Raw genomic sequence first — 21,385 nt, forward strand, 5'->3', positions numbered from 1 at the left:
CGATTTTATGTGTCTCAGGACGACTGGTATGGGTATTAAAACTTCTACCAAAATAAAGCAGAGAACAACGTTTCGACCTTCTTAGTGGGGTTCTCGTCATCACGAATAACGATTTTAGTTGTTTCATATGAACCAATTAACGAATAGAATTCGTTATCCTTATTTTATATTTGTCCCCCGCTGATACAGCGGTAAGTCTACGTACTTACAGCGCTAAAATCAGGGGTTCGAATCCCCTCGGTGGACTCAGCAGATAACCCAATGTGACTTTGCTATATGAAAACACACACACACATTACATTTATTACGAATTATATTATTTTGTAACCACCACTGCTTGTGTTTGTGTATTCCATGAACTATAGTTAATAAATAGTATTCAAGTGTACTGTTCAATTCTGATGAGCCGACGTAAATTACCCTCCCCTCCAAGTCTTTAATCCATGTGACGTTTGTCGTATAACTTGTGACTTTTTAAAATGACAGAGAAGTGATGGTAAACGCTTGTTAACATATTTAAAGTTATTTCATACTACGTTTTGTATCGTGAGACGAGTTATTACTTCTTGTCCCTGGACTTAATACGTACTAATCATTGTTTCTTATTTCATGTATTGTAGCAACGGTATTGTCCCTTGGCTTAACACATTGTAACAATACAGTTTCAGTGGCTACGAAAACGTTTATACGTGAATGGGTGGGTAGGTGTTGATCCAATTGCTTTATGATCTTTGTCCAGTTACACCGCATCGAATTAACAAGGTGTTCCTCTATCTTTAGGTGTGGTGTGAAACGAGTGAACTGATCAGATTATGAATTAGGATTATTATATCCTTGAAATTTGTGAAAAAATGTGAGTGAGACAACAGTGTGTGTATGAACATTCTACTGTGTATGTGGGACCGAAAGAAACAACGGTAGAATAAAAACCACTTCTTTAAAAGTTAGGGACAATGGAGTGGGATAATGGACTACGTTTGTGTATTTTTCTCTGAGTTACTCTTTGACAGTAGTGTTGTCATTCATGACTTAATACACTTTGACAGTAGTGTAGTACTGTCCTTCATGACTTAATACACCTTGACAGTAGTGTAGTGGTGTCCATCATGACTTAATACACCTTGACAGTAGTGTAGTGGTTTCCATCATGACTTACTACACTTTGACAGTAGTGTAGTACTGTCCTTCATGACTTAATACATCTTGACAGTAGTGTAGTGGTGTCCATCATGACTTAATACACTTTGACAGTAGTGTAGTGTTGTCCTCCGTGACTTAATATGCGTTGACATCGAACCTTGACTTGCCCAACTTAAACGTTCGGATTATTTCATATAGAGTAAAGCCCACATAGAAAAGAAAACAAAGAGTCTGTAATAAGGTCATGACACACCACTTCTATAAGCAGTGTCATAAAATATAGAACACGCACTTAAGCACAAGTTATTCAAAATATATGGCAATAAGTTCAAGTCAACACCATGGTTACCTGATACGTTATATTAAAAGAAGTCGAGTCTCAGTGCTAATATTGGTTTACACCTGAGAATAATAAGTTATGTAGTTTGTATTTCAATAAAGGGAATAAAAAATTGACAAATTTGGTAAACATTTGCCGAGTTGCATTATGCAATAGGCTGTTTTATTTTGATTGTTTTTATTAAAGTTATCTTCTAAAACCTTTATAATATCCCCTCCCCAAATTAGTAGTGTAGTGTTCCCTTTTTTTTGCGTACCATTGATGTAAAAGAGATACTTACATATTTTTAGTTTTGCATTTTGTGGGGGGTTTTTACCACTTCTCTCTCCATCCCAGGAAATGAATCTTCATCAAATTTAGTGTGGAAGTTCAATGGGTCCGTGGGGAGATGCATACAGATTTTCAGTTTTGCTGTTCTTGTGGGCGTTTTTACCATTACTTCTTTCGCCCTCTGTTGATGGATCCATATTAAATTGATATGAAGATTTGTTGAATCCATGCGGAGATACATCCAAATTTGCGGTTTCACACGTTTTTTCTTTGTTTTTTATAATTACATACAAGAGAAGCAGCTTTTTTTTGTCCGAAGATAACGTTTCATTAAACATGAATTTACATAACTTCTGCCCAATGAATGGCTACTCTAGCTAGGATAATAATACACAAAACATGATAAAGGAATAATGCACTGTTGTAGTCCTTCAAAAGGGGCTGGTCATTCGAACTACGTTACTAGAATCATACATGGATTGTAATTATTATATATTGCATAACTACTTTTCATATGTTCATACCCATTATAAAGAGTACAAAGAAACCATGTTCGCGAAACTTGACAGAAACTTCCACGTCTCTTTCACTCTTTTAACTTGTACATTTTTCAAACATACTATGTAAATTAAAACAAAGAGAGAGATAGTGTAGGCTTCACACTTAATATCTCTATTACTACTTCGTTTGCCACACCAGCTGTTAGTTATTTCAAATTATTTTTAATTATGAAATATACATTAACAGTAAAACGTGATTTTCTCGCATTTATTAGGCCTAATTGAATCCCTTTGTTTCGCCAGCATGACTTACATTACGACATTTTTTCAACATAATTATACCTCAACTGATAAATTATAGCACTACCGGAAGCGCAGATTCATTCAAGTTTAAGGCAGGCGTAAGAAAATCTTTATAATTCTAAAGCTTCAAGCTCCAAAAGTTCACGCGAGTGTAACAGGGGTGTAGAATTAATTAATATCCCTCTGTTTGAGGTGTAAAACACCAAACGAAATTACCTTCCTTTCAGAATACACACACACAAATAGAACATAACTTTTAATATTTTTAGTTAACAAAATTAATACAATGACAATGGCAGCCTAGTTTTTTGGAAATGGGTATCATATCTTTCATCTAAGCTGTTCGGTCACGTATTTTGTGGTTTGTAACAATGTCTAATGTTTGGCTTATAACAAAAGTAACTCAATAATATCATTGCAAAATTTAAATAAGTTTCCTTTTGCGTGTGACTGAGGGTTTATGACAGAAAAAGTGTGTGTGTGATATGTATATTTCTGTGTATAGTTTTGTTGTGAGGTTTGTAGGTACGTGATTGTGTGCTAGACTTCTGCAGTTTTTGGGGTTTTCAGTGCCATCCTAGAAACCTGCCTGGAATAGTATCTAGCAATAAAACAAATGACTCAAATAAAAAAGATACTGTAAAAAGAATACAATACAATTAGAATAATTGGTGGTTACATGTAGAAAACAATGTAATAATAGTTTTTGTTTGATTTATCATAATTTCGTCAGCCCGTTGTGTTACGCCCTCTAAAGATATAGTTAATTGAATTTCATATCATGAGGTGTTTAACGCTTTTTTAAATATATATTTTACTTTAGGGATAGCGGTGACAGAATGACCTCGCAATTCGTCATGTTCTACCTCAGCGTACACAGGGCCTACCCAACCCCGGCTCTGTATTTAATATTTTAACTTTAGTATTTTAAATTTTATTTTATTTTATTATTATTTATATTTTTTAGAATTCTCATGTGGCTCAGTTTTAAATTTGAGGGCATTTTATAACGCAAAATATCGGGTGATGGGCACAATGCCAATAACCCATTGTGCAAGTTTTTTCGACTTGCACGCCACTCATGTTAACGTGAGCTTAACGCCAAGGTCGGAGATCCTTAAGGTTCGGATATAATTGTTTCTTATTTCAGACCATTCGCTGACCAGAAGGAAGGCGGTTAGCCAGTAGCACCCACCGCAACAAGGATTCTCAACCGTAAAACGGTATTTACTGTCACTTTTATTAACGCCCTTACAGTTGAAAGTACAGGGTCTATTTAACGACATAAGGTATCAAACCTTGTATTCTAAGAATGGCAGCCCAACACGCTAACCACTTGGGCCACATCCTATCCAAAACTATTCTTGTATAACTCGAAATAGTATTTGGCAAACGGATAAAATACCACATTTGGGAATTGAAATGTTGACGTCACCTGTTTACGCTTGCTTTTCTGCTTTATAACTCGCAGGGTTAGTCGAGTGAAAAACAGGCCAGCAATGAACGCGTTAACTGTCTAACTGGATTTTACTGTCTCTCTATTAATTGGCCCTGCATGTCCAGGCGGTTAGAGCGCTTGCCTCGCAATCTGAGGGTCACGGATTCGAATCCCCGTCCCACCAATCATGCTCGTTTTTTTAGCCTTGAAAGCGTTAATAACATAACGCCCAATCCCACTATTTGTTAGTAAAAGTGCAGCCCAAAAGAATTGATGGTGGGTGATGATAATTAGCTGTCTTCTCTGTAGTCTTATTCTGCCAAATTTAGGGACGACTGCGCAGATAGTCCTCGTGTAGCTTAACGCGAAATTCAAAACAAACAGATGGATGGAATATGTAGAGAATTGAAAACAGCTGTCCAGGGGCAGTTGTGGACCATTAAACTTAAACCTGTCCTGTTTGCATGACAGCTGTCCAGGGGCAGTTCTGGACCATTAAACTTAAACCTGTCCTGTTTGCATGACAGCTGTCCAGGGGCAGTTCTGGACCATTAAACTTAAACCTGCCCTGTTTGCATGACAGTTGTTCAGGGGCAGTTGTGGACCATTAAACTTAAACCTGCCCTGTTTGCATGACAGCTATCCAGGGGCAGTTGTGGATCATTAAGCTTAAACCTGTCCTGTTTGCATGACAGCTGTCCAGGGGCAGTTCTGGACCATTAAACTTAAACCTGTCCTGTTTGCATGACAGCTGTCCAGGGGCAGTTCTGGACCATTAAACTTAAACCTGCCCTGTTTGCATGACAGCTGTCCATGGGCGTCGTTGGGAAGACGGGATATACGCCCCCAGAATGTTGTAAGAGGGCTCTATATGGCAGTTTCCGTGAAACATTTCAGGCCAAGCCGGTTTAACACGTCAAGTTACGGCATAACGTGAGGCCTCCGGATGCGGCTGCAACTACTTCGAAACACACTTTTGCTACTCCACAGCCAGGCATCTAATGAACAGTGGTTACTGTTTGAACTAAGTCACTTCATCAATACGACAGTACGCGTTAGTCCTCATATCTTTTGTCAAGTTTACTTCAGACTTCTTGTTGTCGTCTTACTTCAAAGTGAGAAGTAGTGGCAAAGTATTGAATAAAATTTCGAATTCAGGTTGATACAAGGTAAGTAAGAAATGTAGGGTCAGATGCTAACCCGTTGGTGTACCTAATACTGATCATTTCTTTGCCTCCCCCCCCCCTTAAAATGATCTCTTCAGTATTCCCACAAACCAAACATAAACCAGCACTTGTGTTGCACAATGTCATCGTTGTGCTTGTGTCTTTTTCAAATCACACACACACACACACACACTGTTTACGTAATGCACTTAGTAACCAATCAGCGTAAGTGGTATACATTCGCGTCTGACTGATAAATGTTTCACTGCGGTAGTTTTTAAACGTTAAACCCGTTATTGAGTGATTCAGTTTTGGATCGCTTTCGTTTAAAACATTATTCTTTTTTTCTTTTTCTAAGTGACTAAAATACTAAAACAGGTAAAACTGAAGCTTCTGAAGGGGGACTAATCCCCCTTCAGTTGCTCTGGGCCCTCGGCAGCTGTTTAGTCTGCGATGGTTTTCGAGTTACGGAATTGTTGTTCAGGATGTTTTGTGCACATTAAACATTACGAGTGTTAATATAACAACCACTTTATAATTATATTCGCTCAGAACTATGTCTGTCGTTACTACACGCTATCGTAGGTGTGCCGAGGTGTAAGTGTGGACTGTTTACAGACTGGCCGCGTGACTCACGTCTCTGGAATTTCCTTAGTGAAGATAAAACTTTCACGTGATACTGTTTGTTTTTTTTTTCATGCAAAATTTGAAACGTTGAGTTACTTGTAAGATTATACGGATATTTGAATAGTTTCTTTCATTCCTCAGATTAATAGAGTAGTAAAAGTAACGAGTCTTCGAAGTAGAACATTTGTCATGTCAGTCCAGCTTTCATTTCGTTCGTTCCTTGTTTTTTCTTTTTTTTAAATGGATTTTTAAAATGGACGAAAGGGTTCAAAATTGATCGGTATTCTTGGCCTTGTTTATTCATTAAAGAATGAAGTGTGAGAGGCTTATGGGAGTAGTACATTTTACTGATTAAAAATGAAGTGTGAGAGGCTTATGGGAGTATTACATCTTATTGATTAAAGAATGAAGTGTGAGAGGCTTATGGGAGTAGTACATCTTATTGATTAAAGAATGAAGTGTGAGAGGCTTAAGGGAGTATTACATTTTACTGATTAAAGAATGAAGTGTGAGAGGCTTGTGGGAGTATTACATTTTACTGATTAAAGAATGAAGTGTGAGAGGCTCATGGGAGTATTACATCTTATTGATTAAAGTATGAAGTGTGAGAGGCTTATGGGAGTATTACATTTTACTGATTAAAGAATGAAGTGTGAGAGGCTCATGGGAGTATTACATTTTACTGATTAAAGAATGAAGTGTGAGAGGCTCATGGGAGTATTACATCATATTGATTAAAGAATGAAGTGTGAGAGGCTCATGGGAGTATTACATTTTACTGATTAAAGAATGAAGTGTGAGAGGCTTGTGGGAGTATTACATTTTACTGCTTAAAGATTGAAGTGTGAGAGGCTCATGGGAGTATTACATTTTACTGATTAAAGAATGAAGTGTGAGAGGCTTGTGGGAGTATTACATTTTACTGCTTAAAGATTGAAGTGTGAGAGGCTCATGGGAGTATTACATTTTACTGATTAAAGAATGAAGTGTGAGAGGCTTGTGGGAGTAGTACATTTTACTGATTAAAGAATGAAGTATGGGAAACTTATGGGAGTATTACATCTTATTGATTACAGAATGATGTGTGAGAGACTTATGGGTTGAGTACATTTTATTGGTTAAAAATGAAGTGTGAGAGGCTCATGGGAGTATTACATCTTATTGATTAAAGTATGAAGTGTGAGAGGCTTATGGGAGTATTACATTTTACTGATTAAAGAATGAAGTGTGAGAGGCTTGTGGGAGTATTACATTTTACTGATTAAAGAATGAAGTGTGAGAGGCTCATGGGAGTATTACATCTTATTGATTAAAGAATGAAGTGTGAGAGGCTCATGGGAGTATTACATTTTACTGATTAAAGAATGAAGTGTGAGAGGCTTGTGGGAGTATTACATTTTATTGCTTAAAGATTGAAGTGTGAGAGGCTCATGGGAGTATTACATTTTACTGATTAAAGAATGAAGTGTGAGAGGCTTGTGGGAGTAGTACATTTTACTGATTAAAGAATGAAGTATGGGAAACTTATGGGAGTATTACATCTTATTGATTACAGAATGATGTGTGAGAGACTTATGGGATGAGTACATTTTACATCTCAACTAAAAATAAACGAACGTCAAATTGCCTCTGTAAATGAAGCTTTGATATTGAAATAATCGCTTTTCTTGAAGGATAATTTATTCATCTGGGAGCTAAATACTGTCAAAACCGATTTAGCAGCAAGAGAATTTAACAATAACAGATACCTTTTCACACGTGGTGGGATTTCTGCGTCAAACATTTTTTCGTTGTTGTTTGCCGGTGTAATTAAATCTTAGTCACACGCCATATGTTCGTGGGAAAAGACCAGCACTCGAATTTGTTTCAGCATCAGTCAACCCGCAAACATAAGATTGCAATGATAGACCATGGTCACGGTATGGCAAACACTCGGAGTTTGAAATAGTTTTTTTTTTCTCTCTGTTCTGGTTCACAGAAATAGCTAGGGATAGGAACAACTGTTGCACATCAAGTTGCGGTGCTTGGGCTTTTAATCGTATGTAGTCAAGACAGGAAGTTATTCTAATTGTCGAAGGAAGTCAGGGGAAGACAAAAAAGTGTCGATGAGGGAAGAGACCTTGGAATATGGTTGATTGCTTTGGTTAATTATTATTCTAAATCCTTGGTGGAGTTTTACTCGATTGTGGCAGTAAAGTAACTAGAATAACAAAAGACTGTGACACACTCGTCTGGCCATGCGTTGGTATTATTAGGTCTTCACGATTACTTTGTTGTTGTTGCTATGGTGAAGCGCGTGAATCCGTTGATTGCCAACTCCACTCTTACAAATCACGTTCGTTAAGTAGGTAAATATAGATTGAATAAAACAGTGACCCCATGACTAGAGAATTAAAAACAGAAAACATGCGCAATAAATATAACGACTAGGAAAATGCTGTAAGTTTTAATGGAAAAGTAAAAATCCAATTAAGTGACTATAGTCAAGGAGCTGAGGATTGCATGCAATTGTCGAGGGAGGGAAGAGAGACTATTATAAGTTCATAATCTATAGGTATTATCAAGACAACTGGTATGGGTATTAAAACTTTTAATTAAAATACAGAGCAACGAGAGTTTGTTAACTTGAAGATGACCTGAGAAGGTCGAAACGTTGTTCTGTACTTTATTTTAATTAAAAGTTTTAATATCCATACCAGCTGTCTTGAGGATACATTTTTATTTCAAGTGAGTTTATCGTCATCATGAATAATATACAACTATTTATAGTTGTGGGATAGGGGGCTTAGGGCAGGTTGTAGAAGATTCTGGCAGTTTGGAAACATCTGCCTTAAGTTCAATTGATGGTGTTGGTTACTTAGTATTTGGGACGTTATACACCTTGTAAAAATCGTTATAACTTTGAAAAGTATATATATCATTTTGTGAATTTGAAGAATTGCACAAACAATATCGGTTAATTAATTTTAGGTTTTAAAGGCTAAATTGTACGTGTAACTTCAGAATCTTAAATATTTTGCCCAATTAAAAAGAAAGGGTTTTTACAATGTTAGATTGTTCTAAATCTTCCTGGTGTCATAAAATAATTATTTTAATATTCCATCGTTCGTATCTTGTCTTCCAGAGCCTTGTATTTCAGAAAATGATTTTTTATCCGAAATATAACACAGAAATAATAATAATAAAATACACACAGAAGACTTGTATTTTGGGTAATTATTTTCACAAGATAAATTTTACGACAAAAATAAAAGTGCATTCAGATGAATAAATCTTATTATTACATGTAAACAAATATTCTGTGGGAATTTCTCCAAAACAGAATAATTTAAATGTCTGAAATAAAATAAGTTTACGCGAAAAGTGGACTATTGTGAAGTCCTTTTTTTTTTCTTTTACCCCTATCTAGCACTTCGTAATAACTTTTTAGTTTGATAGCTTTATGAACAATTTATACACATTTGAATCTAAATTGCAGGAAAAATTAGAAAAAATACACCAGGATAACCAACGTCAGATTGGTGACCTTCAGTATGAGTTGTCAGTGGTCAAGTCCGAGAGAGAAGAACTTTCCAAATATATTCGCGAACTGGAACAAGCTAATGATGACCTTGAGCGTTCTAAAAGGTAAAACATGAAAGATGCCATTTTTCAGAATTTAGAAACCATATTTGGAGATATCAGTTTTTAATAAGAGAATTTTATTAGTTGTTATATACAAGCTGGATGAACGAATCTCAGAAACAGGATATTTTATTGACTATTTATAGAATTTTTGAGTAAATACATTCTATATGGAACAAAATATTTAAAGGTTTTCGAAAGGCAAATTAATTAAACAATGATAGTCTGATGAGACTTTGACTTCTTAATACAGCTGATATTTGTTTAATCGGTAAATAAAAGCTCTTTAATTGATTGGACTTGATTAATAAATTAGTACAGTGTTCCATGATATATACAAACGAAAAGAAAAAAGGTAGTGGTAGTGGGTGCCGCCAACCATATAAGGTTGCAGTTAGAAGAAAAATGGCAAAAAAAAGAAAGAAATTGGTAGAGGTTATGTTGCTTTGTGTTTCGCAGCAAACTCACATAATAGCAATCAGAATAATCAGAAATTCTATTTAATCATAATTTTTATTAATCGATTAATAACTACTAGTTCATAGGTAATCAAATAAGTCACCAAGCTCTATTTTTGATTTGTTACAACTGTCTTATGAAACGATATGGATTTCTCTGCTTTCAGTGACAACAATCTTATGAAGTTTTATGTGGCTTTTTTTATACTTTCCAGGACAACGGTATGCTCTCTTGAAGATTTTGAATCAAAGTTGAATCAAGTTAGTATATTATTCTATTTTCCAACATTTTTTTCTGGCGTATTTTTATACAATCTGAACAGTTTCTATATACAATTTAATTCTGAGCAGTTGGTGCTAAAATCGTGAATTTTTTAATAGTTCTCACATATTTGATAACAATGATTATCAAAGGTACATGATTTTGATATTTAACATTGTCAGAAATCGTAAATTTTTTCAGTTGTGTTGTTAGAGGTGAATGTAAGAAAAAGTTTCATAGAAATGGTAAAGTCAAAGTAAACAAATGTGAACTTTATAAAAACCACGTATGCTGATTCGGTAAGTTTTAAATTACTGACTTCTTTGTATACTGTTCACTCCTGATGGAGTTCACGTTTCTTGTCATGTTGAGTAATCTATTTATTTCTTGTTAAATCCCTCAGTATAAATATCTCTTCAAACACTGGATAAAATACTTATTTTTCTATTTAAAACACATAGGGAGCTCTACCAATAATTCATGGAAGTAATTGCAGTATTATTGGTAGTTTTGCTCATATGTTATTAGGGACTTGTTTTGAAAAGTTTCTACATAATACGTTTTGATTGTGTTATGTTTAATAAGAACAGAAAGTTTAAATCTAATATTTTGTATATGTTGGAAGCACTTTTAAAATGTTAATATTTATTTCACATTTCTTTCTAATATTTCACCCTTTTTACTTTTAATGTGTGTAATAGGCCATTGAGAGAAATGCATTTCTTGAAAGTGAACTCGATGACAAGGAGACTATGGCAATGATGGTTCAGAGGCTGAAAGATGAAGCTCGTGGTAAATATCCCATTTATTTGAATGGAATTTTACCTATTGTGTTTAGTATAGGAAGGAGTTACCTATATAAGAACTTTTTAATTTTGCTGACACACAAATGTGTTTTGAAATGTATATTATACTAATATTGGTTCATCTGTGCCATCCAATACATTACATACTCAATTATTTCTTATCATTCAAATATTTATCAAGCTTTCCCTAAAATTAACTGCACCCACCACATTTAATAGTAACCAATTCCAAAGGTCAGCCATCCTGTAAGGAAAATTTTAGCTGAAGATGTCTTTTACCAAAACTTGTATTTGTGTAATTTAGTACTACTGATTTTACCATTAAGTACAGAAAAGATGAAGTGTTAACACTGTCAGTTCCCTAAACCCTTCTTTCTTCAAAAGAAAATAATTTCAAAGGTCATACCTGTCTTTATTTGACAACCTTTCCATCATGGGTATCCTTCTAATAGCCTTCCTCTGAACTCTTCAAACAATTCAAAGTCCTTTTTAAGGTAAAGTACATAAGGTAAAGTTACTGAACATAATGCACCAAAATGTGGTCTAACAAATGACATATACTGTAAAATTATAACTTCTCTAGACTTCCATACAACATTTCTGTGGTTACAACCTGATATATTATTTGTTCTACCTCAACAGCGTATTGCTTGGATGGCTTAAAGGTTGATAAACCAAAATATCAAAATCCTTTTTGTCTCACCAAAATTATAAGCATAATTCAAATTATGATAATCCAATGTGCATCACTGTGAACTTATTACAATTAAAACCATCTGCCATTTATCCACCCAACTCACCAATTAATCCAAATCCTTTTGTAAATCAACCTTCTGACAACCAGCAACACCTGAAACTTTAATATCACTAGTGAATTTAAATAATCTATTGACCATTTCTTCTTCTGGCATTGACACATACCAAAAAGAACAAAGGTCTTAACACTGATCCCTGAGGTACCTCATTTATGGCATCAATCCAGTTTGACTGACATCTGTATAACAACCCATTGCTTTCTTCCGTCCAGCCAGTTTTCTATCCAATGAACCAATCTATCCCTCCCGACACAAAACCTTTTGATATGACAACCTGTCAAATGCTTTCTGAAAATCCAGCTACATCAAATCCACACCAATATCCTTGTCTACACAAGCAATAACCTCTTCAAAGATCAGTAAGACAAGATTTTTCCCCTAGTGAATTAAACTTTAAATAATTTTTACAAGTCATTTTTTATCAGGCTTTCAAGAATCTTTCCCACCACTGATGTAAGACTGATAGGCCTATAATTATATTTTATTTGTTTGTTGTTAAGTGCAAACCTACACAATAAATTATTCACATTCTGCCAAATTTTGGTATTGAAACCTGATTTTTAGCATTATAAGCCCTTGCTGCTTAGCCACTGGTATACATGAAAATGTGTAGTTATTCAATGGCATTGCTATGTATTAAAGCGAATGAATCTTTCTAATATTTCAGATTTGAGACAAGAGCTCTTAATTCATCAGTCTCTTAGTAAACAGGGAAATAATAATAACATACTTGTTTTACCACATCTGGACAATGACAAGAGATTCGAGAAAATAGAGGTAGATTCTAACAAGTTGAAAGTAGAAAACTACAAACAGATTGGTTCTCCAGTGAGAGGTGAGGATGGTTTAAGTAGTTATACTTTGTTGCTTGTCTCAGAAATTATTTGTTTAAACTGAATCACATGTTTAATTTGCATGAAATAAAAATGTAATAATCGTAACATTAAAGAGTTTTGTGAGTTTATTTTCTCAATCCTTGCCAAATATTAAACAAAAGCAAACAGTCTATTTAATAGAATATTTAATGTTTAAATTTAGCTGTATTATTCAAAAGGGTTAAAGGTCATGCAGAAAATGTAACTTTTTGTTATGGCAACATGAAACTAGGCTAAACGTTAGACCTCAAGAGGTAGATCCATCAATTAGACAATGTATTGTCAGTTGTACATTTTGAATTGTTATGGCAACATGAAACTAGGCTAAACGTTAGACCTCAAGAGGTAGATCCATCGATTAGACAATGTATTCTCAGTTGTACATTTTGAATTGTTATGGCAACATGAAACTAGGCCAAACGTTAGACCTCAAGAGGTAGATCCATCAATTAGACAATGTATTGTCAGTTGTACATTTTGAATTGTTATGGCAACATGAAACTAGGCCAAACGTTAGACCTCAAGAGGTAGATCCATCGATTAGACAATGTATTGTCAGTTGTACATTTTGAATTGTTATGGCAACATGAAACTAGGCCAAACGTTAGACCTCAAGAGGTAGATCCATCGATTAGACAATGTATTGTCAATTGTACATTTTGAAAGTTTTACTTCACAGTATGAATATTGATGAGTATTTATACTTCACAGTATAAATTCTCAGAATTTATTGAATTACAAAACCTATAAGACAAAACAAGGTACATAACAGTATAATTCTCTACTGACATGGTGATAATTTTGTTTCTATCAAAATGTTCTTTTGTGACAAAATTTCATTTTTATCTTTTAGCTCACAACTATTTATACATTATTACTTGTCATCAGTATTTCACATATAGTAATCACCCACTAAATATAGACATTCAACAAGTATTGGGTTACTACATGTAATTCTAGAAATGTTGCTTTTAAGACATTCCCTGCTTTTGACTTTTTCATTACATCAATTTATAAAAGCCACTGTTATGCTTAACAATATTTAACATAAACATCAATCTGTACTGTATGATTTTTTTTATTTAATCTTTCTTTACAGGAATTTTAACTCAAGAAAGTAGCAAACCTCTGACTCCTTCAGTCAGAATATCTGCCTTAAATATCGTAGGAGATCTACTAAGGAAAGTTGGGGTGAGTATATTCAGCTTTACTTGCTCATTAGCTAATTGTTTTTAACCTGAGAAGCCTAGTATGCCCAGATGGTTAGGGTGCTCAACTCGCAGTTTGAAGGTTCTGCATTTAAATCTCCATCACACCAAACATATTCGCCCATTCAGCCAGGGGTTGTTATAATATGATGGTCAATTGCACTATTTCTTAGTAAAAGAGTAGCCCAAGTGTTGACAGTGGGTGGTGATGACTAGCTGCCTTCCCTTTAGTGTTACACTGCTAAATTAGGAATGCCTAGCACTGATAGCCCTCGTGTAGTTTTGCACGAAATTCAAAAGCCAAACATGCAATTCAACCTTAGTTTTAAAGTTCATTTTACTACTCAAAATCTGAAATAAAATTTACGTGTAAAAAACAAACTTCAACCTGGCCAAAGAAAGGTGTGGCTATTGGAACGATTATATTGTTTTTTGTTTTTCATTGCTTTCAGTTTCTTACATTACAAATCGTAGAACAGGTTTCTGTTTTTGTTTTTTTCTAGATGACCAAATTATTTCATGTAAGCATAGTTTATGAATTTATGTTTCTAAAATGCTTAATTAAACTATTATTTTAAGAATTGTTATTGAGAAAAATGCAATGGAAGCAGAGCCATGGTGTTATCTTCAATATTTAACTGTCTAACTGTTTAAATGTGAATAATTAGCATATAAAGAAGTCTGTTAACAATCTTAAATCAAAGTAATACTGATTGTGGTCATAATGCAGATATTTGTTACTGTTAAATGAAAAAAAATGTGCAGAGAAAATTTAATGAACTAGAAAAAGTGTCACCCAACGGTAGCTGGCTCTGCTAGAATTTAACTAGTCATATATAGTATTAATATCTAGTTGAAAAATTATAAAAAGTGAACATTTTCTACAAAAAGTAATTTTCTTGGGAGCAATGTGTACTGCTCGGGAAAATGGTTCGCATTATGTGGGTATTAACTGTAATATTGTTATATATTACAAGTGGCATGTTTTATTGAAAAAGAATGTTTTTTGTGTGTTTCTTATTAAGAGCTACACGTTTTAGAACTATATTCATAAATTATATCAGTAAAGATATAATCAAACCTTCGTGTAGAGCCCTAGTGAAAGTCACCTTTTTGTTGTGAGAAGAGTACTTTTATTTAAAAATTGTGTTCTGTGCTAAATAAATTGTCGTTTCATGTATTGTAGTAATTTTTGTGAGTGAATCTTGAATCCTCGAAATTGTAAAATTTATTTATAAATATTTGTTTGTGGTTCCTTTCAATAGATGGCGATACGATGTGTACTATTTTAGTCACGTATGTAGATACGTATATATAAATATACAAACTCACAGTTTTCGTCCGTTATGGTAAGATTATATGTGTGTTTTATTACAGTTAAGCCTCTCGGACTATCTGCTGAGTTCATAGAGGGGAAAAAATCCCTGATTATGTAGGCTTTAATTCTTTTTAACAAAAAATACGTTTCACGTATGATGTTTATAGTTAGTTGTTTACTTCTTTTCCAGTTATTTGTTGCCATCTTCCTTTTAGAGATTGTCAAGAAAAATGTAACCTCTTAGTTGAATTGAAGCACGTCTTGATAACACGTTATCTTTCTTATGTAATCAGAGTAACAAACAAGACCTGTGATTGTTACTGTAAAACAAATTTCATCTGAAAAGCCACTTCTGACGATTTTAGTTTATTTCATTGCTTAATAGGGTACTTTTGTGTTCAGATTGTGTAAACAAGTGTGAAACTTATTGACATACATTTCATTACTTTTTATCATATTCTCCTGGTTTATATCCCTCGGTGGACTCAGCATATAGCTCTATGTAGCTTTGCTACAGGAAAACAAGTTACCCTGGTAATTCTTGATGACAAGAAACCCATTTGAAATAAAAATATATCTCAGAACGTTCTGAGATACAACTTTCTCTGGTTTGTCACGTTGTGTGTGTTTTTGACTTAATAGGCACCATTTCATTACTTTAATAACGAATTTGGGTTGTTATTAAACTTTTTATACTGATAAAGTGAAAAACTGTTTTTTAATCTATAAGTTGGCATTAATTAGTTCCTACTTATTAAAAAGGTTTTAAACGAAACTTGTAATACAGATTGTCAACTCTTAGTAGAATGATGTATTCGTTTTTATTCTTAATAGTATATGATAATAGTTTGTGGCCACTTCATGGTTATGTACAAGTTTGAATAAACTGCAAATAATTTCATAAAATATAACTTAAGTTTTGGAGTATCATACAATTTGTGGGAAATTCATTTAGTCTGAGGTTCAACCAGTACAATATGGGATAATAAGGAAACTTGTGGCTTAAGCACCAGCCAGTATGTTGTAACATTACAGAACAATTGCAGATTGTGGAAGTTGCATAACTTATCCATCAAATACTCAAACTTTGGTTTAACTAATCTGCTAGTATATTATAGACAGTTGGGATATTTTTTCTATTAGATGTATGGACTAACACTGCTAGAAACAGGGTTTTGATACCTGTGGTGGCCAGAGTACAGGTAGCTCATTGTGTAGCTTTGTGCTTAATTTCAAGCAAACCAAATAATTTTGTGTAGTTTAACCTAATGGCACATGTAATGGAAATGAGCTATTGTAGTCTTTGGCATGTTTAATATGTTTTTTGCTTGTGTGTAATGATGTTAATTCTTAGGATGCTATGATTGGACTTACGTGACTTGACAGCTATAGTCATTTGGTGAACAAGCAGATGTACCCCACGGTGTCACAAAAACTTTTCCTCATAGTGCACTAAGTGGGATACTCCTGTATTCTTGTATTTCCTGCCTTAGTACCATACATGCATACATTGTCAAGTAGAGGTGGAACTAATGGAAAAAAGTACTAAAAAAATGTCAAATTCTAAATTTCATTTTTTTTATTGGATAAATGACATTTTCCAACAACCAACCCAAAATTTAATTATGCACTCAAGATGTTCTGCTTGTTCAGATGAAGTTATTTTAAAACTTGTGGTGTTATTGTCTGATATTATTTTCTTGTTAGGCACATAGTGTTCATTATCTAACTAGTAAATAGTTCTAATAACTTCTAATAGCTGTAAAGTAGTAAAATATTTGTGCAATGTGAACTTAAAATTAACTGTTCCTAACCTTCTACTCCTTTTTTACTTACTTCTGATGATCGACAAGGCACTGGAATCCAAGCTTGCTTCCTGTCGAAACTTCGTTAGAGAAAAACCCCAGATATTTGAGGGAAGTGGAAATAGTCCTGCCACAACACCAACGTAGGTATTATGTTATTACACCTTAATATAGAAACGTTTTTCTTTTAAATAAGTTTACTAAAATGACAAAGTTGTTAATGACTTATTATTTAAAATATATATTCTGCTGATTCTTTTTCAAATATTTTAGTACTTGAGACATTATCAAAAAAGAAATTTTTGTATGTTTTTATCTCTTACAACTGTAAATTCCATCATGTGCTACTAAAATTCTTTTATAAATAATTTATATCTGGTATAGATAGAGTAAAACTCGTGTGTAGAAACTGGCAGGATTAGTGTAGAATGCTCTTGGCTGTAGTAGCTATGTAATATTTTACTTTTCATCAATTTCCACGACAAACTGGAGGTGCTTCAGGATAAGATGTGAATGATTTAAGGGCACTTTTATGATTTATATTAATTTTTCTCAATATATTTAATACTCGACTCATAATCCGAGGGCAGCCACAGGTTCGAATCCCCATCACACCAAATGAATGGTAATTCCCGTTTCACATAGTACTTAACACCAATAGCCCGGCATGGCCAGGTGGTTAAGGCACTACTCATAATCCGAGGGTCGCGGGTTTGAATCCCCATCACATCAAACATGCTCTCCCTTTCAGCTGTGGGAGCATTATAATGTGACGGTCAATCCCACTATTCGTTGGTAAAAGAGTAGCCCAAGAGTTGGAGGTGGATGGTGAGGACTACCAGCCTTCCCTCTAGTCTTATGCTGCTAAATTAGTGATGGTTAGCACAGGTAGCCCTTGTTTAGTATTGCAAGAAATTCAAAAACAAACAAACAGTATATTCAATAGCAGGGACCATCCACATGATCCTATTAAACTTGGAACTCTTAACATTAAAGCATTCATGCTTCTAGCAAAAGAAAATGTTTTAAACATACTAAACATTTATAGATAATAATAAAAAAAAAGGCTTAGTAAATCTTCTTTGTCTAAAATTCAGCCCAGCTTCTATTAGAAATCGTAATCATAGAACATTCTCTCTGCATAATTCCAGTAACACAGAACATTTATTTGTGCATCTCTGGCATATGAAATAATTATAAAAATACTCTTATTACTGAACGTCACTAAAATGAGAGTACAACAAAAAATATTATGAGTTACATACAAATATTCTGTAAGTTTGTTTGTTTTCATAAAATTCTATGAATCAGCAAGATAGTGGTGATGGGGCCAGTCATTTAGAAACACTGGCTGCTGTGATGTGTTGATTGAAAAAGTTTCAAAACTTAAGATTTATGATTTATGCTGTTATTATGGAATTGAATGAAGTTGGGTTTCGTTGAGTGAGTTTAATTTTGATGTTTTTTGAAGGAATGTGAAGCAGCTTAAGAAAGAATCTTCTCTTCTCAGTTCTCAAGAATTTATCCCCCTTACCTGTATAAAGAAGGTTTATATATACTCTTGAGGAATATCCGTAGGACCAAAGTTCTGTACAACTTCAATAGGTGCTGGCTGTGGGTGCTAAAGTTTAGTTACTTTTCATCTCTGAAAAAGAAAGAGATAGAATTTCACATTAAGAATGATGATATTCTCTTTACAAGTGTACAAAAACTTCCATATGGAGTTGTACCATATCAGTTCTGGATTGTTGTTAAGTTTAATACTTGTATGCTAAAACACTTAATGATCAGTTGATTTTAAAAACTACTAACGTAACATATACTGGGACATTGTGTATAATTTTTATGTTTTCTGAGCTAAACATCTAAATTTTTCTTGAAAACAAACTTGCATGATTCAACTTAAAATGTTTATTTCTTTGATACAAAATTAAATATTGATGTAATAATCTGTTTTATTTGAAGAGCTAAGCTACTTGTGTACATATTTTGAAAAAAAAAACTGTTTATTGTTTCATGACTACCTTTAACATACCTTTTTAACTTAATCCTGTTTAGTTAAACATTAAGTCTCCAAGTTGGTGTCTCAACAATGAAAGCCAATTCATATTAATTATAATGACAAAAGCTGTAGTTACTCAGATAACTGTTTTGTTCCAGAACAGCCCTTGCAAGTTAACAACAAAGTGTGTCAAAGTATTGAGTCTTGCACTGTGTTAATTTACTTACGATGTTTCCTCAAATCTCAGTTTTACCAATATTTTGTAATAACTGCATAAATTCATCTCTAGCATGAAAAAATATATAAATCTGTTTGAAAGTGAAACAGTCTTTTACTATACTGTAGAAAACTGATTATAAAGTACATAAAATAGGTTTTTCTCACAGAATTTTTGTTATGTAGAGACTTTCTAGTCCTAAGTGGTTTTCATTCTGCAAGTACATTTAATGCCAGTTCTATTAATATAAGTTGTAATATGGAAAAAAACATTCAACTATTAGAGAGGTTAGGAAAGCCAGTTTTAAATTGTTTGATTGTATGTCTGGCTAATTTTTGTTTTGACTTTCATATTTGGTATATGAATGTATCACTGCAAAGGATATAGTTCAAAGGTCACAGCTGTTAAGTCTTTGTTTTTATTCATGATGAAGTACAGATCGGTCACTGTGTAAAATATTGGATTATGATTTCTTATCTGTAGAATAGCTGATCATGGACTGTCTGGTTAAACAGGTTCTGTTGCTACTATATTGCAAATTAGTGGGTTCAGATTAACAGGACAGTTTTATTTACAGATATCTGACTTGACCAATGTAACAAAAAACCTTTGACTGGGTTGGAAATATAGTTTCATTTGTCATTAACTTTAGTAGATTCATGATTAAGATTGTCACAGGATAAGGGTTTTATTGTACTGTGGGTTTATATGAAACTGTTTGTTTGCTCACTTTTATACTCTGTGATTTAAAAATAACTTCAGAATGTGTGTGGTCTTTGAAAGGATTCTTACCTTCACACAATTAAGTTTTTGTTATTTTCTTTTTGTCAGTTATTGTGATGTTGAATATACCAGGTTCACAGCTGGTGTAATTAAAACTAGTTAAAAGATGCAGTTTTAAGCTAATATCAACTCTCATCAACCCATTGAGGCTGTTGGTAAGAAGTGAATTAAATATGGAGGTCAATAAACAAAAGAATTTAAACCTAGGAAAATGTTCTTGTTATTATGTTCTGGTGTCTCTATAAATACTGAGATCACATCTTCACAAAACATTATAGTACTCTGTTATGATATGATTTGTGAGTGACAGTGGCAGTATGCAATCTTTAATATATATTCATAATAGTTCTTGTATTTAAAAAGAAAAGCAAAAACAATAACTCCTTTCCAGAAAGTTCTTTAGGAATATTTATATGAAACTGGAAAGTATAAAGGTTTAACTCGTGTACTGTTAATCTACATTTTAAATGTATTTTATTGCAAAGAAACAACTTTGTAACTACACAGTCAGCCTTAAGATGTAATAGTATTAACTTTTTGTACATAAGCTTTATACAAATATATTTTTTTAAGTGTTTTAAAGTGTTATAAATTAACGTTCAGAACTGTAGATGAAAGCATATTTAAGATGCTATTGAATGGTTAAGGTTTGGACTTAGTACAGACTTTGTGTGTATTACTAGTTATTAAACATTAATAGTTTTTTGTGTGAAATGTAGATCATTTTACTTCGTATTTAGTGACTTACGTCTTTCTACTCTTATTACCCACATCAAAATAGGATTTCACGAAAATGCTGCATGAACTCAAATATGGTACGTCTCTTAGAACAGATAAAAAGAAATTGAAATAAATTCTCTCTTTTAATGATGCCTTATTTTTAAAGAGTGTAGGAAAGAAGTAGCTGATGAGTTCACAAGGTATTGTAAATGATTGAACATAAGAAATTTACTGATTTTATTTAGTAACTTCTGTTGAGGTTACTTTTTTTTTCAACAATGATTCTATACACTCACTGTTAGATAATGATGAATGTATCAGTTTGCCCCACAATTCAAAATACTTTTAATTATATAGCTGAAGTTTGTGTTAAAATTACATTTAAACATAACAGATTAGAACCTCCATCAATGGAAGCTTAAAAAATAACCAAGTTAAAATTGATCAAAGGGTCTTCAGGTGTGGAAGGTTGAAGGATTTCTTGTTTTTCTATTAAAATCAGTAATTTTACTTCATTATAAAATTAAGAATATTTTTTGTTTTGATAAAGGGAAGGATGGAAACCTTGGAGTTCCAAACTTGTTTTAATTCTGTTTCAGAATAGGGTAGAGTCATCTGTGATTGGTTGTGAACCTGATGCTTTATCCTAACTAGACATCCTTCTGAATTAGTCATTAATAGCTCTGGCAAGTTGCATTTAGAGTGATT

The 21,385-nt window shown here is 33.4% G+C and overlaps 1 protein-coding gene across 5 annotated transcripts in view; it reads left to right on the forward strand.

Annotated features, from left to right (window-relative positions):
- LOC143254980 (nuclear distribution protein nudE-like 1) overlaps positions 1-21,385 on the forward strand; it is a 38,184-nt gene that overhangs the window by 12,474 nt on the left and 4,325 nt on the right. Inside the window, exons 3-9 of one of the 5 annotated variants that reach the window (XM_076509932.1) lie at positions 9,263-9,411; positions 10,082-10,127; positions 10,830-10,920; positions 12,417-12,584; positions 13,724-13,815; positions 17,004-17,102; positions 18,427-20,671. In XM_076509932.1, the coding sequence (XP_076366047.1) occupies positions 9,263-9,411; positions 10,082-10,127; positions 10,830-10,920; positions 12,417-12,584; positions 13,724-13,815; positions 17,004-17,102 (645 nt within the window). In that variant the 3' untranslated portion in view covers positions 18,427-20,671. Of the gene's footprint in view, positions 1-9,262; positions 9,412-10,033; positions 10,128-10,829; positions 10,921-12,416; positions 12,585-13,723; positions 13,816-17,003; positions 17,103-18,426; positions 20,672-21,385 lie in introns of those variants that run through there. The other 4 variants (XM_076509931.1, XM_076509928.1, XM_076509929.1 and 1 more) reach the window with 4 other exon arrangements.

The sequence above is a fragment of the Tachypleus tridentatus genome, chromosome 7 (genome assembly GCF_004210375.1).
Source record: "Tachypleus tridentatus isolate NWPU-2018 chromosome 7, ASM421037v1, whole genome shotgun sequence".
Lineage (NCBI taxonomy): Eukaryota > Metazoa > Arthropoda > Merostomata > Xiphosura > Limulidae > Tachypleus > Tachypleus tridentatus.